The sequence below is a fragment of the Chiloscyllium plagiosum genome, unplaced genomic scaffold, assembly GCF_037043375.1.
Source record: "Chiloscyllium plagiosum isolate Xiang-an unplaced genomic scaffold, Cpla_swu_hap1 HiC_scaffold_2, whole genome shotgun sequence".
In the NCBI taxonomy this organism is placed as follows: Eukaryota; Metazoa; Chordata; class Chondrichthyes; order Orectolobiformes; family Hemiscylliidae; genus Chiloscyllium; species Chiloscyllium plagiosum.
The window spans coordinates 154,444,876-154,465,104 of record NW_028270140.1 but is presented as its reverse complement, the minus strand read 5'-3'; the positions used below and the strand labels follow the sequence as shown (position 1 = coordinate 154,465,104).

Here is a 20,229-nt window from a genome sequence, read left to right as displayed (position 1 = left end):
AGCTCATGTATGTCTGAAATTCAGAAGGACAACTTTCTCAATTGGCCTTGTTCCAGACAGAATCTGTCCAATCTCGTTAATCCTCTCTGCAAGAGGCAAAATCAGAGCTTATCAGGTGCCTTGGACAAGAGTCTTTTATGATATAAGCCAGCAATCACTCATGGTAGGATTCCACAGTTAGAACCATCTGCACCAATTGAGTCCAATCATATTTTATTAAAATATAATAGCATTGTCATTGTGGTGGTTGTGCCTCAATTATCTTCAGCTAATAAACTGTGTAACTGCAGCATGAAATGATATTTCCCAGAGAGGAGCAAGAGATAGGCCATTCAGCTCCTTGAGCATATACAGTGACAGGAACAGCAGTCAGACTGTATTCTCCTCAGGAATATGCCAACTGTGGCTCAGAGAGCTTAACTGTTACTACAAATTCTCGCCTCATTGGTAGCTTTCTGCAATTTGACCTTTCATTTAGTTTCAGCCTCTAAACTATGAGAAGACGTTAATATAATAAAGACAAGACAAGTTGCTTGTTGTTCCCAATCTAAATCGAGTAGGCTGCCACATTCCCAGTCATTGTAGTGTTAGCTTCCCAGGACAAGGTGCAGGGAATTCACAATGAGCAAACATGAGACACAAACTGATGATAAAGGTTTGGATGCACTTCCCCTTGTATCCAAACCTTTTCTTGCCCAATGTCTCTCATCAGCTGTCGTTGGAGTCAAAAGTCATTCTGGAATTCTGGAAAAAGGGCAGGGACCATGTTTTCACACCAGGTCTTAAACTGTGATCCTCTCCCAGCATCCTCTCTGGAATCAGGAATGCTTGGGAGTTGATGGAAGTTGGGCTGCCAATGGAATCAGTCTCAGGCGGTGGAAACTCTCCAGAATCTTGGCTCCAGGATTGGCGGTGGGCCTGTGGCTGATAGCCATTAACACGAGGCATTAGTTCCTGCACCTCAGTCTGCTCCCTGACTGGTGGAAGATCGATGGCTCCATGGATCTGAGGTTGATAGCCTGACTTGACAATCACCTCCACCTCGTCGTCCCTGGCCTCTTGTTGCTGGTAGCCAGGACCTCGTATGCTTGTATACGTTACCTCACTGGGATAGATGGATGGAGAGGCCATTGCCTCAAACGCTGGGTTAATCTTCCCTGAATTCCCAACAGGTGCACTACGCGGACTGTACGATAAGACACCTTGATTCTGGTTCTCAGTATCAGAAATATCCTCAGGAACTACCTCAGTCTCATCAGCCACTTCAACCTCCTTCTCAACGTCAAAACCAATCTGCTTCTCTTCGACAACCTGCACCTCATTGGGTGTACAATCTTTTGGTTCCAGAGTTTTGCATGAGTTGACTCCCTAAAATAAAAAGCAAAACAATTTTAGAAAATGACCATTTGTCTCTAGTTTCCGATGTTTATACCTTAATCAGTGGGTATCTGATGTTATAAAATCCACCCCCATGAATGTCACCAAAGCTAGTGCCATTGCATCTCTTAGACATGGGAGCTAGTCTTCTCCCATGTAGAACAGAAGCAATCTCTTCTAGGAAACAGCCTATTCACCCACCTCTGGACAGTCTCTGCCACAGGTCAGAGCTTAGAAACCACAAACCCCATTGCTCAGAAACTGGGTTAAAAACATACAACACACTCAGGACTCATAAGCTTCCTGCATTTGTCCAGCCAGGCACCCGTTGTCATTTGAGGAGAGAATCACAGCCTTGGGTATAGATCCCTATCAACAAGCCTGGGGTAAGACCAAGTTCAGCTTATACCCTAGCAAGGATGATCCAGGCTCCTGACACTGACAGAATGGCAGATAGTATAAAATTGAGAAAAATATCTGATTTCTGCTGATCCCACTTCTCGACAAAGACACATACAGACATGCGTATATATGGGTAGACAAACACCCCTTTGCCTGCACATCCTCTGACATAATCTGCACAGGTTTTTATGAAACTCTCGTACAACTAAGATTTAATGACTTTGGATGCCTAAGAAGCAAACTATAAATTAACTTACAAAATTAATCAAGAGCTGTTCTTCAAATTTTGTTGTTTGATATGTTAAAATTGATTTAAAATACTTTCAAACTTGAGAAAAACCAAACTATTCAAAAAAAAATTGAATGATGTATCAAAAAAAAAAGGAGTTATGTTGAAGCCTATACATTCAAAATACATTATGAGAAAACTTAACGAATTATATTAATTTTTATTTGTTCTCAACATGTGAGCATCACTAGCTGGGCCAGCACCTATTCCCAAATCCTTAAATGCCCCTGGTGAGGTGTAAAAGCACAGATCTCTAAAGGGTATTCATCAGATCTTCAGTCAATCTATGGCAAACTCAATGAGAGTGCAATTATAGCTTTAATTTTGGGAAATATAGCTGGGCAGATGGTGGGCATACTCTCAGAGCAAGGAGTCATCCATTTCAGACAGAGATGAGGAGGAATTTCTTCTCTCAGAGGGTTGTCAATCTTTGGAATCCCTTACTGTAGAGGGCTCTGTAGGCTGGGCTGTTAAAAACATTCAAGGTGGAGGAGATGAATATTTAATCAGTAAAAGAATCAAAGATTATGGGATATTGGTGAGAAAGTGGAGTTGAGGATAATCATGGCCTCACTAAATGGCAAAGCAGTTTTGATGGGCTGAATGGTCTACTTCTGCTCCTAAGCCTTATGGGGAACCATCCCTACAGTCATAACGATAATTCAGTTATATTAAGTACAGTTATGTGAAAGGGCAAAGCTAGGACAAAGATAGCAATTGGTGATTAATGTCTTTCGGGTTTGGGGAAGATTTGTAATACACTGCCCCATGGTCATGCTGTGACCCAATGCTTTTCCTTATTGATTAATGATAGAGATCTTGGTGTAAACTGCAAAACTTCAAAATTTGCAAATGGATAAAACTTGGAAGCACTGTAAATGAGAGTGTAGAACTTCAAAAGGAAAGAGACAGGCTAATGAAACGGACAGAATCGTGGCAAATGAAGTTCAAAGTGAAAAGTATATAGTTTTGCAGGACGACATGGAGAGACAGTACCAAATGAAGAACTCTTAAAAGTGCATGCAGGACCTAATGCACTTGGGCATTTCTGCCCATATTAAAGACAGCAGGACAAATTGCATGAGCAATTAATAAAGCATCCAATGTTGAGGAATTTCAGTTATGAAGACAGATCTGAAAAGTTGGATCTGTTTTCTTCGGAGGAGATAGAGCTGAGGGGAGATCTGGTTGAAGTTTTCAAAATCATGAGGAATCTGGACCAAGAGAATAGGGAGAAAATGTTCCTATTTGTGGAAGGAGCAAGAATCAGAGGGCAAAAATTTAAAATAATTAGTAAGACCAGCAAATGCAATGAGGAAAAACTTCTCCCACAGTGACTAGTCAGGGTCTGAAATAAACTGATAGAGGAAGTGATGGCAGGCAGTTCAATTGAGATATTCAGAAGGAAGATGGACAGTTATTTGAAAAGGAACAACTTGTATAGTTACAAATAGAAAGCGAGAGAGCCAGAACACACATGATGGGCCAAATGGCCTAATTCTGGGCTGTTACAATTTTGTAATCCTGTGAAATAAAAGGAAACATTCAAAATTAAGAGATTACCCATTTTACTAAATTGAGAGCAACTGAACACAAGTGGACTGGAAACAGATACCAGATGGTAAATCAGTGTCAGAGTAATGACAGTCATCCCAGGGATTCAGGACAACTGTTTCATTTTTAAAGTTGTACCAAACAAAATGGAATTCACAATAAATGTCTGACGTCCAGCATGTTCCCACAAATACTGAGTTTAAAGGAATGGATGAACTTTGGAATGCATGTCCACAGATCCTGAATGGCATTAGGGTGTTCCAAGATTTTTATCAATTATATTTCAAAGTTAGATGGTGTACGACTTGGAAGAGAGCTTGCAGATGTGGAGGTACTGTCATTTACCTGCTGCCCCTGCTTTTCTAGGTGAGAGACACTGCGGGTTTGGAAGGGGTTGTCAAAGGAACCTCAATGAGTTGCTGCAGTATTTCTTGTCGATGGTATACACTGCTGCTACTGTGTATAAATGATGAAGGAAATTACTGTTTACAGCTGCTCTGTTCTGCATGGTATCAAGCTTCTTGGGGCACTGCTTGAGCTGCACTCATCCAGGCAAATGAGGAGTCTACCATCACACTCCTGCTTTTTGTTACTAATTCATTCAGACATGTAACCCATATCAGTTGGGCCTGCACTGATTTTCCATCCCTATAGGGTGGCACAGTGATTAGCGCTGCTGTCTCACAGTGCCAATAACTCCGGTTCAATTCAAGCTTTGGGTGACTGACTGCATGGAGTTTGCCCATTCTCCCTATGTCTGCATGGGGCTTCCAGTTCCTTCCTCCAGCCCAAAGATGGGCAGGTCAGGTGGATTTGCTATACTAAATTGTCCCATAGTATGTAGGCTAGGTGAGTTAACGATGGTACATATGGGATTACGGGAATAGGGTGTTAAGGTCTTGAAGGGTCAGTGCAGACTAGATGGGCTGAATGGCCTATCTGCACTGTAGGGATTCTATGATATTTACTTGTCCTCAGGAAGCTGCCTTGTTAGAACTATTGCAGTTCATGTCTTTTGTATATGGTGTACAAGGAAGGGAGTTACTCTCTGCTGTACTCCCAGTCTCCAGCCTGCTCTTGTAGGTGCTATATCTACAGTTCATGGCTTGTTCTGTCATAAAACATTACTGCAGTCTGAGGTTGCACAAAGATTTTATAAACGTCTGGCATGTTCCCACAAATACAACCCTATGCACATGTATGCAGACACCACAACATATCTGCATTAGAACATAGAACAATACAGCACAGAACAGGCCCTTCAGCCCTCAATGTTGCGCCGACCTGTGAACTATTCTCAGCTCATCCTCCTACACTATCCCATAATCATCCATGTGCTTATCCAAAGAAAGAAATATATATTCCTTCCACCACACACACACACACACACACACAGGGATACCAAACGTTCCCTTTCCCCAGGTTTTAGTTCAAATATACCTGAAGGAAGGTTCCATCCTGAAGAACTTTGCTGTTGTTTGGATCGGGAATATCAGGATAAAATGTCTCTTTGATCCTGAAAAAGATGAGCGTAAGGAAACAGTCAATAGTTCAGAGCTTTGACTGCCATGACTCCCCAAAGTTCATACTCCCAGCCAGGTCAAGGCATGAGCGGAAATTCTTTTCCTTCTTGTACAAGAAGTAGATGCTGCTGTCAAGGCTGGCCATCTGTTGTCAATCCCTAGTTTCCTTTGAATTAGTCAGCTCTCTCGGCCACTTATCAGGGCAATTATTTATCAGCCAAATTGTTGTGGCTAAACAGCCAAAATGGATAAGACGAGGATTTATAACCATCAATGATTACAGAATCACCAGCAGGGTAGCTTTAATTCCAAATTTATTTTTTTTAAATTCAGAACTCATCTGCAAAATAGAATTCAAACCCATGTCCCCAGAACGTTAGTCTGCATCTCAGACTTCTAGTCTAATGACAATTACCACCAATGCCTCCACCACCTCCATCTATAGAGACAGAGTTGTACAGCATGGAAACAGATCCTTCTGTCCAACTCATCCATGCCAACCAGATATCCTAAATTCATCTAATCCCATTTGCCAGGAAATGACCAATATGCCTCTAAACCTTTCCTATTCATATACCAGCTCAGATGTCTTTTGAATGCTGTTGTTGTACCAGCTTCCACCACTTCAATACACACACCACCCTCTGTATGAAAAAGTTGCCCCTTAGGTCCCTTTTAAATCTTTCCCCCCAATTTAAATCTCTAGCTTTGGACTCCTCCACCCTGGAGAAATGGCCTTCGCTATTCACCCTATCAATGCCCCTCAAAGATTTTATAAACCTCTCTAAAGGTCAGCCTCCGATGCTCCAGGGAAAATAGCCCAGTCTATTCAGCTTCTTCCTATCGCACAAACCCTCCAACCCTGGCAACATCCTTGGGAATCTTTTCTGAACCCCTTCAAGTTTCACAACATTCTTCCTATAGCAGGGAGTCCAGAATGGAACACAATATTCCAAAAGTGGCCGAATCAGTGTCCTGTACAGTCGCAACATGACTTCCCAACTCGTATACTCAATGCACTATAGAATGCAGATAATCACACCCTCATTTTACGAATGCAGGGTGTAGGTTATGTTGCCCTCGTCCAGCCTCTGATCTATGCCTGCAATGTTTGAAACATCATCACTGTTTTTGCTGAGGAACCTACTCCAACTCCATGACAGACCCAGATTGCATGTTCGGCCATGAGACCAATACTAGCCCAATACAAGTCCAGTGGAAGAAACCTCTGCCAAAAAGCCCAGAAGCAAGGACATGTAAACCAGGTAGTGGGGAGGTGCCATCAAGCAGTAAAAATTGACGGAGGAGAGGAATTCCAGGGAATTTCCTGGGAAAGAATAGGAGCAGATTGGAAGATCAATCAGCTGATCTTAGAATTTGCTACAGGGGAGCAGAAGATTGGTCAAAATTAAAAAGAGGCTGATCATCAAAACAGAACTTACCATTCTTGTTTTCGGTAACAGAAGATACTGAGGATGACTCCCAGTGTTATAACTCCCACAAGGGGCAAAGTAATCCCAAGAATCACAGCAAGGGCTAAAAAGGGGAGAAAATAAACAGAGTCAGTGAGATGTACACCACAGAAACAGATCCTTTGGTCTGACTCATCCATGCCTAACAGTTATCCAAACCTAATCTAGTCCCATTTGCCAGCACTTGATCCTTATCCCTTTAAACCCTTCCTATTCACATACCCATCCAGGTGCCTTTTAAATACAGTAATTGTACCAGCCTCCACCACTTCCTCTGGCAGCTCAATCCATACATGTACCACTGCTGTGTGAAAAAGTTGCCCTTTAGATCCCTTTTCTATCTTTCCTCTCTCACCCTACACTTATGCCCTCTAGATCTGGACCCCATCCCCACCCCAATCCCAGGGAAAAGACTTTGTCTATTTATCCTATCCAAGCCCCTCATCATTTTATAAACTTCTATAAGGTCACACCCCTCAGTCTCCGACGCTTGAGGAAAAACAGCCCCAACCTATTCAGCCTCTCCTTATAGCTCAAATCCTCCAACTCTGGCAACACCCTTGTAAATCTTTTCTAAACTCTTTCAAATTTCCCAAAATCCTTCCAATAGGAAGGAGACCAAAATTGCATGCAGCATTCCAACAGTGGCCTAGCCAATGTCCTGTACCGCCATAACATGACCTCCCAACTCCTGTACTCGACACGAAGCAATAAAGGAAAGGATACAAACGCCTTCTTTACTATCCAATCTACCTGCGGTTCCACTTTCAAGGAACTATGAACCTGCACTCCAAGGTCGCTTCGCTCAGCAACACTCCCTAGGACCTTACCATTAACTGTATAAGTCCTGCTCCGATTTGCTTTCCCAAAATACAGCACCTCGCATTTATCTGAATTAAACTCCATCTGCCACTCCTCAGCCCATTGGCCCATCTGATCAAGATCCTGCACCAATTCAACCTCTCCTCAAACCTCAGCACAAACATCCCAGGAATTAGTTTGGTAAACCTTTGCTTCCCTCCCTCATTTGGAAGAGCACCTTCCTCAGATAAGGAGACCATAACAGCACACAATATTCCAGCTGTAGTTTCACCAAGGCCCTGTACAGTCGCGGCAAGACATCCCTGTGTCTGTACTTGAATCCTGCCACAATGAAGGCAGATATACCATTACTTTCAGCAACTGGTGTATGAGAACATCCAGGTCTTGGTTCCCATTCCTCTCGCTCAATTCACAGCCATCTGCCTTTTTGTTTTCACTCTCAAGGAAGAGACTATCATTGATTCATATTAACCCTCATCTGCCATGTATTTGCCTATTCACTCAATTTGCCCAAATCACACGAAAGCATCTCTGCATTCCCCTCAACTCACCCTCTTACCCAGCTGTGTCTCATCTGAAAAACTGATATTAATTTATATTAATGATTTGCATGAGGGAACTAAATTATCATAAATCTACAATTAAAAGGAATATTTTACATTATTCTACACTTTGCTTATGTTACATCATCAGGATGAAGACAAAGCTAAGCAATTAACAATCAGTGCATTCTTCAATTGCAAAACTGTGAAACTGCATTTCTCCCTCCAGTGACTCTGCTCATTCTGGGAGCTAACCGAATGCACTGGCTGGAGCCGATTATAATAACACTGTGGGAATACTTCAATCCTCAGGTCACAAAAATAATATTTCACAAAAACTGACAGCTCAAAAAATGAGCACAAGTCACATAACATCTGACAGAATTTCTAATATGATGCACTGAGAAACACTGGAGGAGAATTCTTCATGGATAGACTTACGGCTGTTTGGTGTAGTCACTGTGACGTCTCTGCTGGGACTATCCCCTCCTCTGGTGTAGGCACGCAGTGCCACAGTGTATGTCGTCCCAGGCTCAAGGCCCCCGATCTTGAACGTCCGTGCATTAGAATCATTTATGATCTTTGGCAGTAGATTATCTATTGCAATTAAGGAAGTAGAAAATCAGAAACACTAACGTAACGGTGCTGACGGGATAACAGCACAACAGGCCATTCAACCCACTGTTTACACATTGGCTCTTTGAAAGAGTCATCACCAATTAGCTCCATTTCCCTGTTCTTTTCTTAGAGCTAGGGTAGTTTCTGCTGCGTATTTATCCAATGGCTTTCTGCAGGTTATGACTGAATCTGGTTCTATTGGCCTTTCGAGCAATGCATTCAAGATTACAATAATGCATTGTGTTAAAAAATTACTCGCCTCCCCTTCCACCCCCCACAGTTTTTTGTTTTCAGTCTGCGTCCTCTGGTTATGAACCTTTCTGCTACAAAAAAGTTTCTCACGGATTCATTCTATCAAAACCTTCACAATTCTGAACAAATCAAATCTATCTGTAGCCTTCTCCACTTAACAAACGAGTTTGCACTCCCCCAGTAGCCGAAATATTGAAGACTGTCAGGTTAGCAGTGAACCAGACACACAGGCCAGACTATCAGAACTACAACTGACAGCTAACCCTAGCCGTAGCAGAAGTGCAAAGTGCCGCCTTTCCAAATCTCCAGGTAAAGAAAATTCGACAAAACATAACACACAAGTCATACAGCAACAAATAGGACTGGCTTGCCTGAGATTCTGTGAAATGCATTGCGAATTTGTATTGAGACCAGATGTATAAAACAAAAATATCTTTAGCTACGCTAAATTGCCTCAGTGTCGGGAGATGTACAGGCTAAATGGATTAGCCATAGTAATTGCAGGGTGACAGGGATAGGGTAGGAGACTGTACTTGGGTGGGATGCTCTTCAGTGCAGACTTGATGGGCATTTTTCCGCACTGCAGGGATTCTATGATTTACGGTCCATGAGAAAAGGATGCTGATTGGTTAGTCAACTCTGACTGGCAGAAGCATAGCCATGGAGAAATCAACAGGGAAATCAACGTGGGCAGCACGGTGCCACAGTGGTTAACCACTGCTGCCTCACAGCGCCAGAGACCCGGGTTCAATTCCCGCCTCAGGCGACTGACTGTGTGGAGTTTGCACATTCTCCCCGTGTCCGCGTGGGTTTCCTCCGGGTGCTCCGGTTTCCTCCCACAATCCAAAGATGTGCAGGTCAGGTGAATTGGCCAGGCTAAATTGCCCATAGTGTTAGGTAAGGGGTAAATGTGGGGGTATGGGTGGGTTGCGCTTCGGCGGGTCGGTGTGGACTTGTTGGGCCGAAGGGCCTGTTTCCATATTGTAATGTAATGTAATCTAATCTAATCAAATATAGGCTCCCAAATCTCCCAGAATCTGACAAAAAGTCACACAATGCTTGAATATATTCCCTTTGTTTTGAGCAGGACTGTGATTATGAATGTGTCGCTTCTAGAAAATGTAATGGAGTTACATTAAAAACCCAATTGATTGCTTGAAACTATTGTTAATGTTAGGGCTGCACCAAGCTTATATTTATTAAGCTCTTGATGCCACAGCTTAAAAGGTTAAAAACTGAGGGCAGCTTCCCAAAACATGCTTCAAAATCTTTAAGGGCTAGATTGACAGACTGCTGGCTGGCGAAAAAATTAGAACATAGAACACAGAACAATACAGCACAGAACAGGCCCTTCGGCCCAAGATGTTGTGCCGAACATATGTCCTAGCTTAAGCACCCATCCATGTACCTATCCAATTGCCGCTTAAAGGTCACCAAAGATTCTGACTCTACCACTCCCACAGGCAGTGCATTCCATGCCCCCACCACTCTCTGAGTAAAGAACCCACCCCTGACATCTCCCCTATACCTTCCACCCTTCACCTTAAATTTATGTCCCCTTGTAACACTCTGTTGCACCCGGGGAAAAAGTTTCTGACTGTCTACTCTATCTATTCCTCTGATCATCTTATAAACCTCTATAAAGTCACCCCACATCCTTTGCCGTTCCAACGAGAAAAGGCCTAGCACTCTCAACCTATCCTCGTACGACCTATTCTCCATTCCAGGCAACATCCTGGTAAATCTTCTCTGCACCCTCTCCAAAGCTTCCACATCTTTCCTAAAGTGAGGTGACCAGAACTGTACACAGTACTCCAAATGTGGCCTAACCAAAGTCCTGTACAGTTGCAACATCACTTCACGACTCTTGAATTCACTCCCTCTGCTAATGAACGCTAATACACCATAGGCCTTCTTACAAGCTCTATCCACCTGAGTGGCAACTTTCAAAGATCTATGAACATAGACCCCAAGATCCCTCTGCTCCTCCACCTTACTAAGAACCCTACCGTTAACCCTGTATTCCGCATTCTTATTTGTCCTTCCAAAATGGACAACCTCACACTTGGCAGGGTTGAACTCCATCTGCCACTCCTCAGCCCAGCTCTGCATCATATCGAAGTCTCTTTGCAGCCGACAACAGCCCTCCTCACTATCCACAACTCCACCAATCTTCGTATCATCTGCAAATTTACTGACCCACCCACCCATCGACTCCCTCATCCAAGTCATTAATAAAAATTACAAACAGCAGAGGACCCAGAACTGATCCCTGCGGAACTCCACTTGTAACTGGGCTCCAGGCTGAATATTTGCCATCTACCACCACTCTCTGACTTCGACCGGTTAGCCAATTGTTTATCCAATTGGCCAAATTGCCCTCTATCCCATGCCTCCTGACTTTCCGCATAAGCCCACCATGGGGAACCTTATCAAATGCCTTACTAAAATCCATGTATACTGCATCCACTGCTCTACCCTCATCCACATGCTTGGTCACCTCCTCAATGAATTCAATAAGACTTGTAAGGCAAGACCTACCCCTCACAAATCCGTGCTGGCTGTCCCTAATCAAGCAGTGTCTTTCCAGATACTCATAAATCCTATTCCTCAGTACCCTTTCCATTACTTTGCCTACCACCGAAGTAAGACTAACTGGCCTGTAATTCCTGGGGTTATCCCTATTCCCTTTTTTGAACAGGGGCACAACATTCGCCACTCTCCAGTCCCCTGGTACCACCCCCGTTGACAGTGAAGACGAAAAGATCATTGCCAACGGTACTGCAAATTCCTCTCTTGCTTCCCACATAATCCTAGGATATATCCCGTCAGGCCCGGGGGACTTGTCTATCCTCAAGTTGTTCAAAATGTCCAACACATCTTCCTTCCTAACAAGTATCTCCACTAGCTTATCAGTCCATTTCACACTCTCCTCTTCAACAATACGGTCCCTCTCGTTCATAAATACTGAAGAAAAGTACTCATTCAAGACCTCTCCTATTTCTTCCGACTCAATACACAGTCTCCCACTACTGTCCTTGGTCGGACCTACCCTCGTTCTCGTCATTCTCATGTTTTTCACATACGCATAAAATGCCTTTGGGTTATCCTTGATCCAATCCGCCAAAGATTTTTCATGCCCTCTCTTAGCTCCCCTAATCCCTTTCTTCAGGTCCCTTCTGGCTATCCTGTATCCCTCCACTGCTCTATCTGAACCCTGTTTCCTCAACCTTATGTAAGCCTCCTTCTTCCACTTTACAACACATTCAACCTCCCTCGTCAACCAAGGTTCCCTCACACGACCATCTCTTTCCTGCCTGACAGGTACATACATATCAAGGACACGTCGTATCTGTTCCTTGAAAAAGTTCCACATTTCCACGACATCCTTCCCTGACAGCCTATGCTCCCAACTTATGCTCCTCAGATCCTGTCTTACAGCATCGTAATTACCCTTCCCCCAATTGTAAAACCTACCCTGTTGCACGCACCTATCTCTCTCCATAACCAAGGTGAAAGTCACAGAATTGTGGTCACCATCACCAAAATGTTCACCCACTAACAAGCCCATCACTTGTCCCGGTTCATTACTGAGTACCAAATCCAATATGGCCTCCCCTCTGGTCAGACAATCTACATACTGTGTTAGAAAAGCTTCCTGGACACACTGCACTAACACCGCCCCATCCAATCTACTTGATCTAAAGAGCTTCCAATCAATATTTGGGAAGTTGAAATCGCCCATGACTGCGACCCTGTGGCTTCTGCACCTTTCCAAAATCTGCTTCCCAATCTGTTTCTCCACATCTCTGCTGCTATTGGGGGGCCTATAGTAAACACCCAACAAGGTGACTGCACCTTTCCTATTTCTGACTTCAGCCCATACTACCTCCAAAGGCAGATTCCCCTCGAACTGCCTTTCTGCAGCCGCTTTACCATTTCTAATTAGCAACGCCACCCCCCCTCCTTTTTTACCACCCTCCCTAATCTTACTGAAACATCTGTAACCAGGAACCTCCAACAACCATTCCTGTCCCTCTTCTATCCACGTTTCCGTGATGGCCACAACATCGTAGTCCCAGGTACCGATCCACGCCTTAAGTTCACCCACCTTATTTCTGATACTCACTTGAATCCATACGCACTTGAACCCATCTCTGTGTCCGCAAGTATTCCCTGTCAGTGCTACCTTCTTCACAGCCTCCCTACATTCTTGGACATCCTGACAAACAGCTAGCCTGCTTGCTGGACTACAAGTACGGATCCCATCCCCCTGCCAAATTAGTTTAACCCCCCTCCGAAGAGTGCTAGCAAACCTACCCCCCAGGATATTGGTACCCTGCTTGTACAGGTCCCACCTTCCCCAGAATGCAGTCCAATTGTCCAAATACCTGAAGCCCTCCCTCCTACACCATCCTTGCAGCCACGTGTTCTACTATGAGCTAAATGAATAACAGAACCTCAAGGCTGAATGGCCTGTTCTTGCAGCCTGTTTGATCATTTGACATTTGCAGGAATTAAAAAGTTGAATGTATCACTGTGCATCTGTATGGAAGCCTAGTCTGGTAGGGACACGTTTCAAAAGTGCAACTCTGACATATTTACCCGTTTTCAGCTTCTGACCACCCACAGGCTTGAAAGCCGAATTGTTGTATAGTTTACTGTAATAAACCTTGAAGCCCTGAATGAATCCTTGCTGTTTGTCCACGGGGATGTCAAGCCATTTAATCAGTACTGAATCACTCGTGGTTTCCTCAATATCCAGATTTGGAGCTTCGGCTGGGGCTGTGGAACATAACGAGAGACCAGAGATCATGTCAGGACTTCAATTCAATTTAATCGACAACACCTCACAGAGTATTAAAACACAAAAAACAAAGAACAGTACCCAGCACAGGAACCCCTTGACCCACTAAGCCAGCACCAATACACAGCACCTCCCTAAACTAAAAACTTGGGCTTATAGGAAGCCATCAGAAAACTGCAGTGTCAGGATTTTCTCTTGAGTGGTTTCAAAAAAATTAGCTGTCATCAGAGTAATGACTCTGTTTAAAGTTTGTTACATAGTTATTTGTATATCTTTCCATATCATATTATATTTCATCCCCTTTTATCTCACGGGCCTCAAACCTTGACAGTCAAGAAAGCAAATGCCCAACTATTTTCCAATTTGAAGCCAAAGCTACTCACCTCCCGGCTACCAGTGCTTATGGGACCTTGCCTTGTAAAAAGGAGCTCCTCTTTTTTCCTATAGTGACTACACTTTGAAAGAACTTGAATTGACTGTGAAGTATCAAGGGATATGTGGATGTTGTGAATGGTGATATAAATGCACATCCATCCTCGGACTTTAAAGGAAGTAGCTGCAGAGACAGTGGATGCACTCTCAGCAATCATCCAAGAATCCTCAGACTCTGGAAAAGACCCAGAGGACTAGACAACTGTCAATACAACACCTTTATTTCCCTGGACATCGGAGGCTGAGGGATGAACTTACAAATGTTTATAAAATCATGAGGGGCATGATAGGGTGAATAACTAAGTCTCTTACACAGTGTAGGGGAGTCCTAAACTAGAGGGCATAGTTTTAAGTTGAGAGGGAAAAGATTTAAAAGGAACCGAAGGGTCAATTTGTTACACGGAGGGTGGTGTGTGTATGAAATGAGCTGCCAGAGGAAGTTGTGGAGGCTGGTACAATTTCAACATTAAAAGGCATCCACTACTACAAGCCCACCGACTCCCACAGCTACCTAGACTACACCTCCTCCCACCTGACGACCTGTAAATACGCCATCCCTTATTCCCAATTCCTCCGCCGCATCTATTCCCAGCATGACCAATTCCACCTCAAAGTCCAGATGGCTTCCTTCTTTCATGATTGCAACTTCCCTTCCCACATGGTAGACAATGCCCTCCAGCACATCTCCTCCACTTCACACACTACTGCTCTTGTACACCACCCTTCCAAACGCAACAAGGACAGAATCCCACTGGTCCTCATCTTCCACCCCACCAACCTCCGCATACATCGCATCATCCTCCGCCATTTCCACCCAAACAGATCCCACCATCAAAGATACATTTCCCTCCCTACCCTATCAATGTTCCCTTCGCAATTCCCTCGTCAGCTTCACACTCCCCACTAGCCCACACCCCACTCCTGGCACCTTTCCCTGCCACCGCAGGAACTGCAAAATCTGCACCAACACCACTCCTCTACCCTCCCTCCAAGGCCCCAAGGGATCCTTCCACATCAGTCAGAAATTTACCTGTACCTCTAACAATGTCATCTACTCCATCCATTGCAACCGGTATGGTCTCCTCTACATCGGGGAGACAGGACGCCTCCTTGCGGATCATTTCAGAGAACATCTCTAGGTCACCCGCACCAACCAATCCCACCCGCACCAACCAATCCCACCAATGAGACTGTACACTTCAGCTCCCCCTCCCACTCCATCAAGGACATGCAGGTCCTGGGCCTCCTCAACTGTCAAAGCGTTACTACCCAACATCCTGGAGGAAGAATGCCTCATATTTCGCCTTCAGATCCTGCAACCACACTGGATAAATGTGGATTTCAACAGCTTCCTCATTTCCCCTCCACCCACATTATCCCAGTCCCAAGCCTGCAACTCAACACCACCCGCCAGATCTGCCCATCACTCCCTCCTGACCTATCACCTTCTCCCTCACCTTTATCCACCTATCACTTTTTCAGCCACCTTGCCCCAACCACACCCCCCCCTCCCATTTATTTCGCAGACCCAGCCCAGAAGCCTCATTTCTGATGAAGGCTTATACCCTAAAACGTTGATCCTCCTGCTCCTCGGATGCTGCCTGACCTGCTGTGCTTTTCCAGCGACACACTCTCGACTCAGATCTCCAGCATCTGCAGTCCTCACTTTCTCCTGAATATACACGATGCAAACTTCAATGAATTACATACCTGAATGCCTAGATCTCTCTAAACTAATACAATTAAAAGTAGGGCCTAGGGTAGTGTACAAGTCCTACCAAAATGCAATAGTTCACATCTATCCAAATTAAACTCCATCTGCCACTCTTCAGCCTATTGACCTAATCGATCGAGATCTCTTGAAAGTCTTGGATAACCTTTTTTATATAGTGGTGCCCACTATATCACCAATTTTGGTGTCATCCACAAACTTACTAACCATGCCTCCTATATATTCATCCAAATCATTTTAATAAATGACAAACAAAAGAGCACCCAGCATCAATCCCTGTGGAACACATCTGGTTATGGGCCTCCAGTCTGAAAAACAACCCTCCACCACCACTGTCACTTAACTTTCAACCAATTTTGTATCACTTGGCAAGCTCACCCTGTATCCCATGTGATCGAACTTTATTAATTTGTCTACCATGCGGAACCTTATCAAAGGCTTTAAAGTCGAGTAAACAATGTCTACCACTCTGGCCTCATCAATCCCCTTGGTTACTTCCTCAAAAAAAACTCAATCAAGTTTTTAATACACTATATCCCTTGCCCAAACCGTGCTGACTATCCCTAATCATTCCTACCTCTCCAAATGCATATAAATCCCATCTTTCAGAATTACCTCCAACAACTTACCCACCATCGAAGTCTCAGATCTAAATCCCAGGCTTCTCCTTACATCCCTTCTTAAGCAAAGGCACATTAGCCACTCTCCAGTCATCCAGCACCTCACCCAGAGTTATACAGGATACAAATATTTCTACAAGAGGCCCCACAATTTTCTCCTTAACTTCCCACAACACCCTGCGACACACTAGATCAGGTCCCAGAGATTTATATTTTCTAAAACCTCCAACACTTCCTCTCCTGTAAAGTGAACGGTTTTCAAAACAATATTTATTTCCCTGAATTCTCTGGCCTCCAATTCTTTCTTCACAGTAAGAACTGACAAAATATTAATTTAATATCCCTCCCATTTCCCACCTCCTGAGGTTCAGCACAAAAATGACTTCTTTAAGGGGCATTACTCTCTTTCTCTTGCTGCTCTTAATGTACTTGGAGAATCTCTTTGGATTATCCTTGCTTTATTTGCCAAGACTTTCTCATATTGTCCCTTTGCCTTTCTGATCTCCCTCTTAAGAATGCTCCTACACTCTTCATACGATTAAAGAAATTCATACGAACCCAACTGTTTACATTTAACATGATTCTTTTTACTCTTGACTGGAACCTCAATATGGTAAAAACAAGGGCTGCAGATGCTGGAAAGTAGATTCTAGATTTGAGTGGTGCTGGAAAAGCACAGCAGTTCAGGCAGCATCTGAGGAGCAGGAAAATCGACGTTTTGGGCAAAAGCCCTTCATCAGGATTCCTGATGAAGGGCTTTTGCCCGAAATGTCGATGTTCCTGCTCCTCGAATGCTGCCTGAATTGCTGTGCTTTTCCAGCAAAACTCTAATCTAGAACCTCAATATCTTTATTTATCCATTGTTCTCTAATCCTACCAGTCTTACCTCTTGCTCTAAAACATGATGACTTTTAACTCTCCTTGTCACACTTTTGAAAGCCTCCCACTTATCAGACATCCTTTTACCTGCAAATAGTCTGCTCCAATCGACTTTTGAAAGTTCTTGTCTCATCCCATTAAAATTTTCCTTACTCCAATTAAAAACCTTAAATTTTTATACAAGGCTTACCCTTTTCCATAAGTATTATAAAACAAATAGTATTATAATCACTAGACGCAAAGCGTTTTCTGACTATCACTTCAGTCACTTGCCCTGTCTTATTACCCAAGACAAGGTCAATATTTACATATTGATAAAGGAAGTTTTTAACAAATTCTACAACATCCAAATCTTTAATACCATGGTAGTCTCAGTCAATGTTTTTTATATCCAAGATCTCTCTACATACTTTCTTATTCATTTTTCTCCGACAAATGAGGGGTCTGTAATACAATTCCATCAAGGTGATCATTTATTTTTTATTTCTAATTTCAACCCTACATTTTCACTGGACAAGTTTTCAGGAATATCTTCTCAAGTTACAGCAGTAATGGTTTCCTTAATGAAAAATCTCACATTCCCCCTTCTCTTTTGCCTCTCTTTCTATCCTTCCTATAACATCTGAAACCAAAAACATTGAGTTGCCTGTCCTGTCCATCCTTCAGCCGAGTCTCTGTGATAGCTGTGGCATCTCAATCCCATGTTTCCAGACATCACTTACCCAGTTCACGTGTATACCCGATCAGCCTTTTCAGTAAGTAATCTCCATCATCCCTACACTCGTGAACCTCAAGCATGTACCGTACTCCAACTTGAAAGTCATCTGTGAAAAATATTAGAGCTCATTATCAAAATGATACGAAACAAACTGCACACTTAAAAAATTAAAAGGCTGCTTGCTGAAATTTGTTTGGTGTGGTCTCAGTCCAAATGTGACGTGATATGGAGCACAAGATAGACTTTCTCCACTTTGAAGAGAAACCAAAGGATAATTATAGAAGATGGAGAAGGGAGGAAAAAAATTGTGTGTTGGAGGCAGATTGTTGGGGACAGTGGCCCACAACCCAGCAGCCATCATTTTCACCCAAGATGTGAAGAAAGCATTTAATGTAGAAGCTGGCACCCTTCTGAATAGATCCAGATACTTAACAATTTTTGAGAAGATTTGCAACTCAGATTGATGACATGGTCCAGAGACTTTTTTGGGAGAAATAAAGTGCCCTCTGGGAGAGACAAGGTATATCTTTGTGAAGGTAAAACTATACATGCAATAATGTTTTTAAAAAGTGGATGAGCTCTGTGAAGCACAAACTTTTGAGGGTTTAAATTGCTTTCCTTTAAAATTTAGAAGTGTTTGATTTAAATAAAAGAATCAATGCTTACAATTTCCCTCTCTGCAAATCCAAGATGAAAAGTGGTTATAGAATTTATGCTGCATGACTGACTCCACAATCTCTCACTATTATAGAGGAATGTCTATTGGCTCCATGTGGCATTAAAGTTTATGGTGCGGCAATAGGAATACAAATGCTTGTATTCAGGATTAAGCATTGAATGGAATGCTTGCCTTCATCATGAATTTAGTAGTTGAAGGTATTGGATTGGTTTTATGAATGAATATTCAGTTTTAAAATGTCTGTGACATTCAGAGGAATATTTAATTCCATGGGTTACCAGAGCCACAGGGTTATTTAGGACCAAAGATTGGCATGAATGACTTTAGACGATAAGGTGATTAGAGGCATCTAAGCTACAAATGGAGGGCATGAGGATCTATGGCAGTAGTTGGAGGGGCTTCCATTGATGTAGACAACGTGAAGGGCCATCAGATAGTGTGGAGGTATGAGGGGTCAATGGCTGGGTAGAGGTACACAGGTTAGCATATTGCCATCAAGGTCATGGACTGGAAAGAGGGTCAAGTTTGAGAGAGTAATTGGGGTGCCTTAAAGCTGATATTTGTTTCCCCTCAAGTGCTTCTTGTGTATAATGGGAGGTTGTGTAATTGTTGCTATAGAAGTTATTTCCTCTCTCAAACAGGAACAATTTCAAATAAGCAAAAACAAAAGGAAGATGGCAATAAAAACCATTATGTTCTCGTGTCGATGTCAACAAAATACATATCACTACTTGTACCCCATAATCAATGCAGCGATTAAGAAATCAAAGGTTTTGTTCCTACACAGAAAGAAAACAATTGTTAAGATGAATGGTTATCCTGACATGAGCAGTTGCCCTGTGTCCATTGGCTAGAATAGTAATTGACAAAGCTCCCCATCAGTTGAAACAGAATATATCAACAGTGCTCAGAGTCAGAAGGAAGTCTGACAGAAGATGGAACAGAAGTGATTGAGGGAAGACCCAGGGAAGAGTTCCTTAACATGTCAGCTGGAGAGGAAAGATGCTGCCTGTATAATTTTTAATGACATCAACATACTCCATGCCTACCGTCTGTTCACCCTCTAATATCAATGAACCACCCCGAAGTGTCACAGTTATATATCTCCATTAGCCATTTAAGTTGTGTGTCACATCTAAACTGCTATGCTTTTAGATGAACATTTGAAATGTTATAGCTTACAGGTCTACAGGCAAAGTACTGGAAAATAGGATTAGAATAGACGGATATTTGATGTCCAGCTAGACATGATGGCTCCAAATATTCCTTTCCATGCTATAAAAGCTCTATGACACTAACAAACATAAAAAACAAAACTATGAAAGTTCCTTGCAATTGGTTGACTGCCTACATTCAGCAACTGTATTCCAAGAATCCATCTTCCTCATTGGAATATATTTTTACTGTAAATAATAAACTACGTTTCTTATACACTTGCCATTATGCAACCACCAAACAGACAAAGCGCTCAGATGGTGCGGGCCAACATAAAGCAGAAGAGAGATCCACAG

The 20,229-nt window shown here is 43.0% G+C and overlaps 1 protein-coding gene across 9 annotated transcripts in view; it reads right to left on the bottom strand.

The window, feature by feature from the left end:
- Window positions 1-349: 349 nt before the first annotated feature.
- Window positions 350-20,229, bottom strand: part of lifra (LIF receptor subunit alpha a) — a 198,072-nt gene continuing 178,192 nt past the window's right edge. For all 9 annotated transcript variants that reach the window (XM_043703114.2, XM_087975105.1, XM_087975062.1 and 6 more), the window contains 6 exons: window positions 18,044-18,145; window positions 13,457-13,636; window positions 8,423-8,578; window positions 6,588-6,681; window positions 5,063-5,138; window positions 350-1,368 (listed from right to left, as the gene is read on the bottom strand). In XM_043703114.2, the coding sequence (XP_043559049.2) occupies window positions 709-1,368; window positions 5,063-5,138; window positions 6,588-6,681; window positions 8,423-8,578; window positions 13,457-13,636; window positions 18,044-18,145 (1,268 nt within the window). In that variant the 3' untranslated portion in view covers window positions 350-708. The remainder of the gene's footprint in view (window positions 1,369-5,062; window positions 5,139-6,587; window positions 6,682-8,422; window positions 8,579-13,456; window positions 13,637-18,043; window positions 18,146-20,229) is intronic.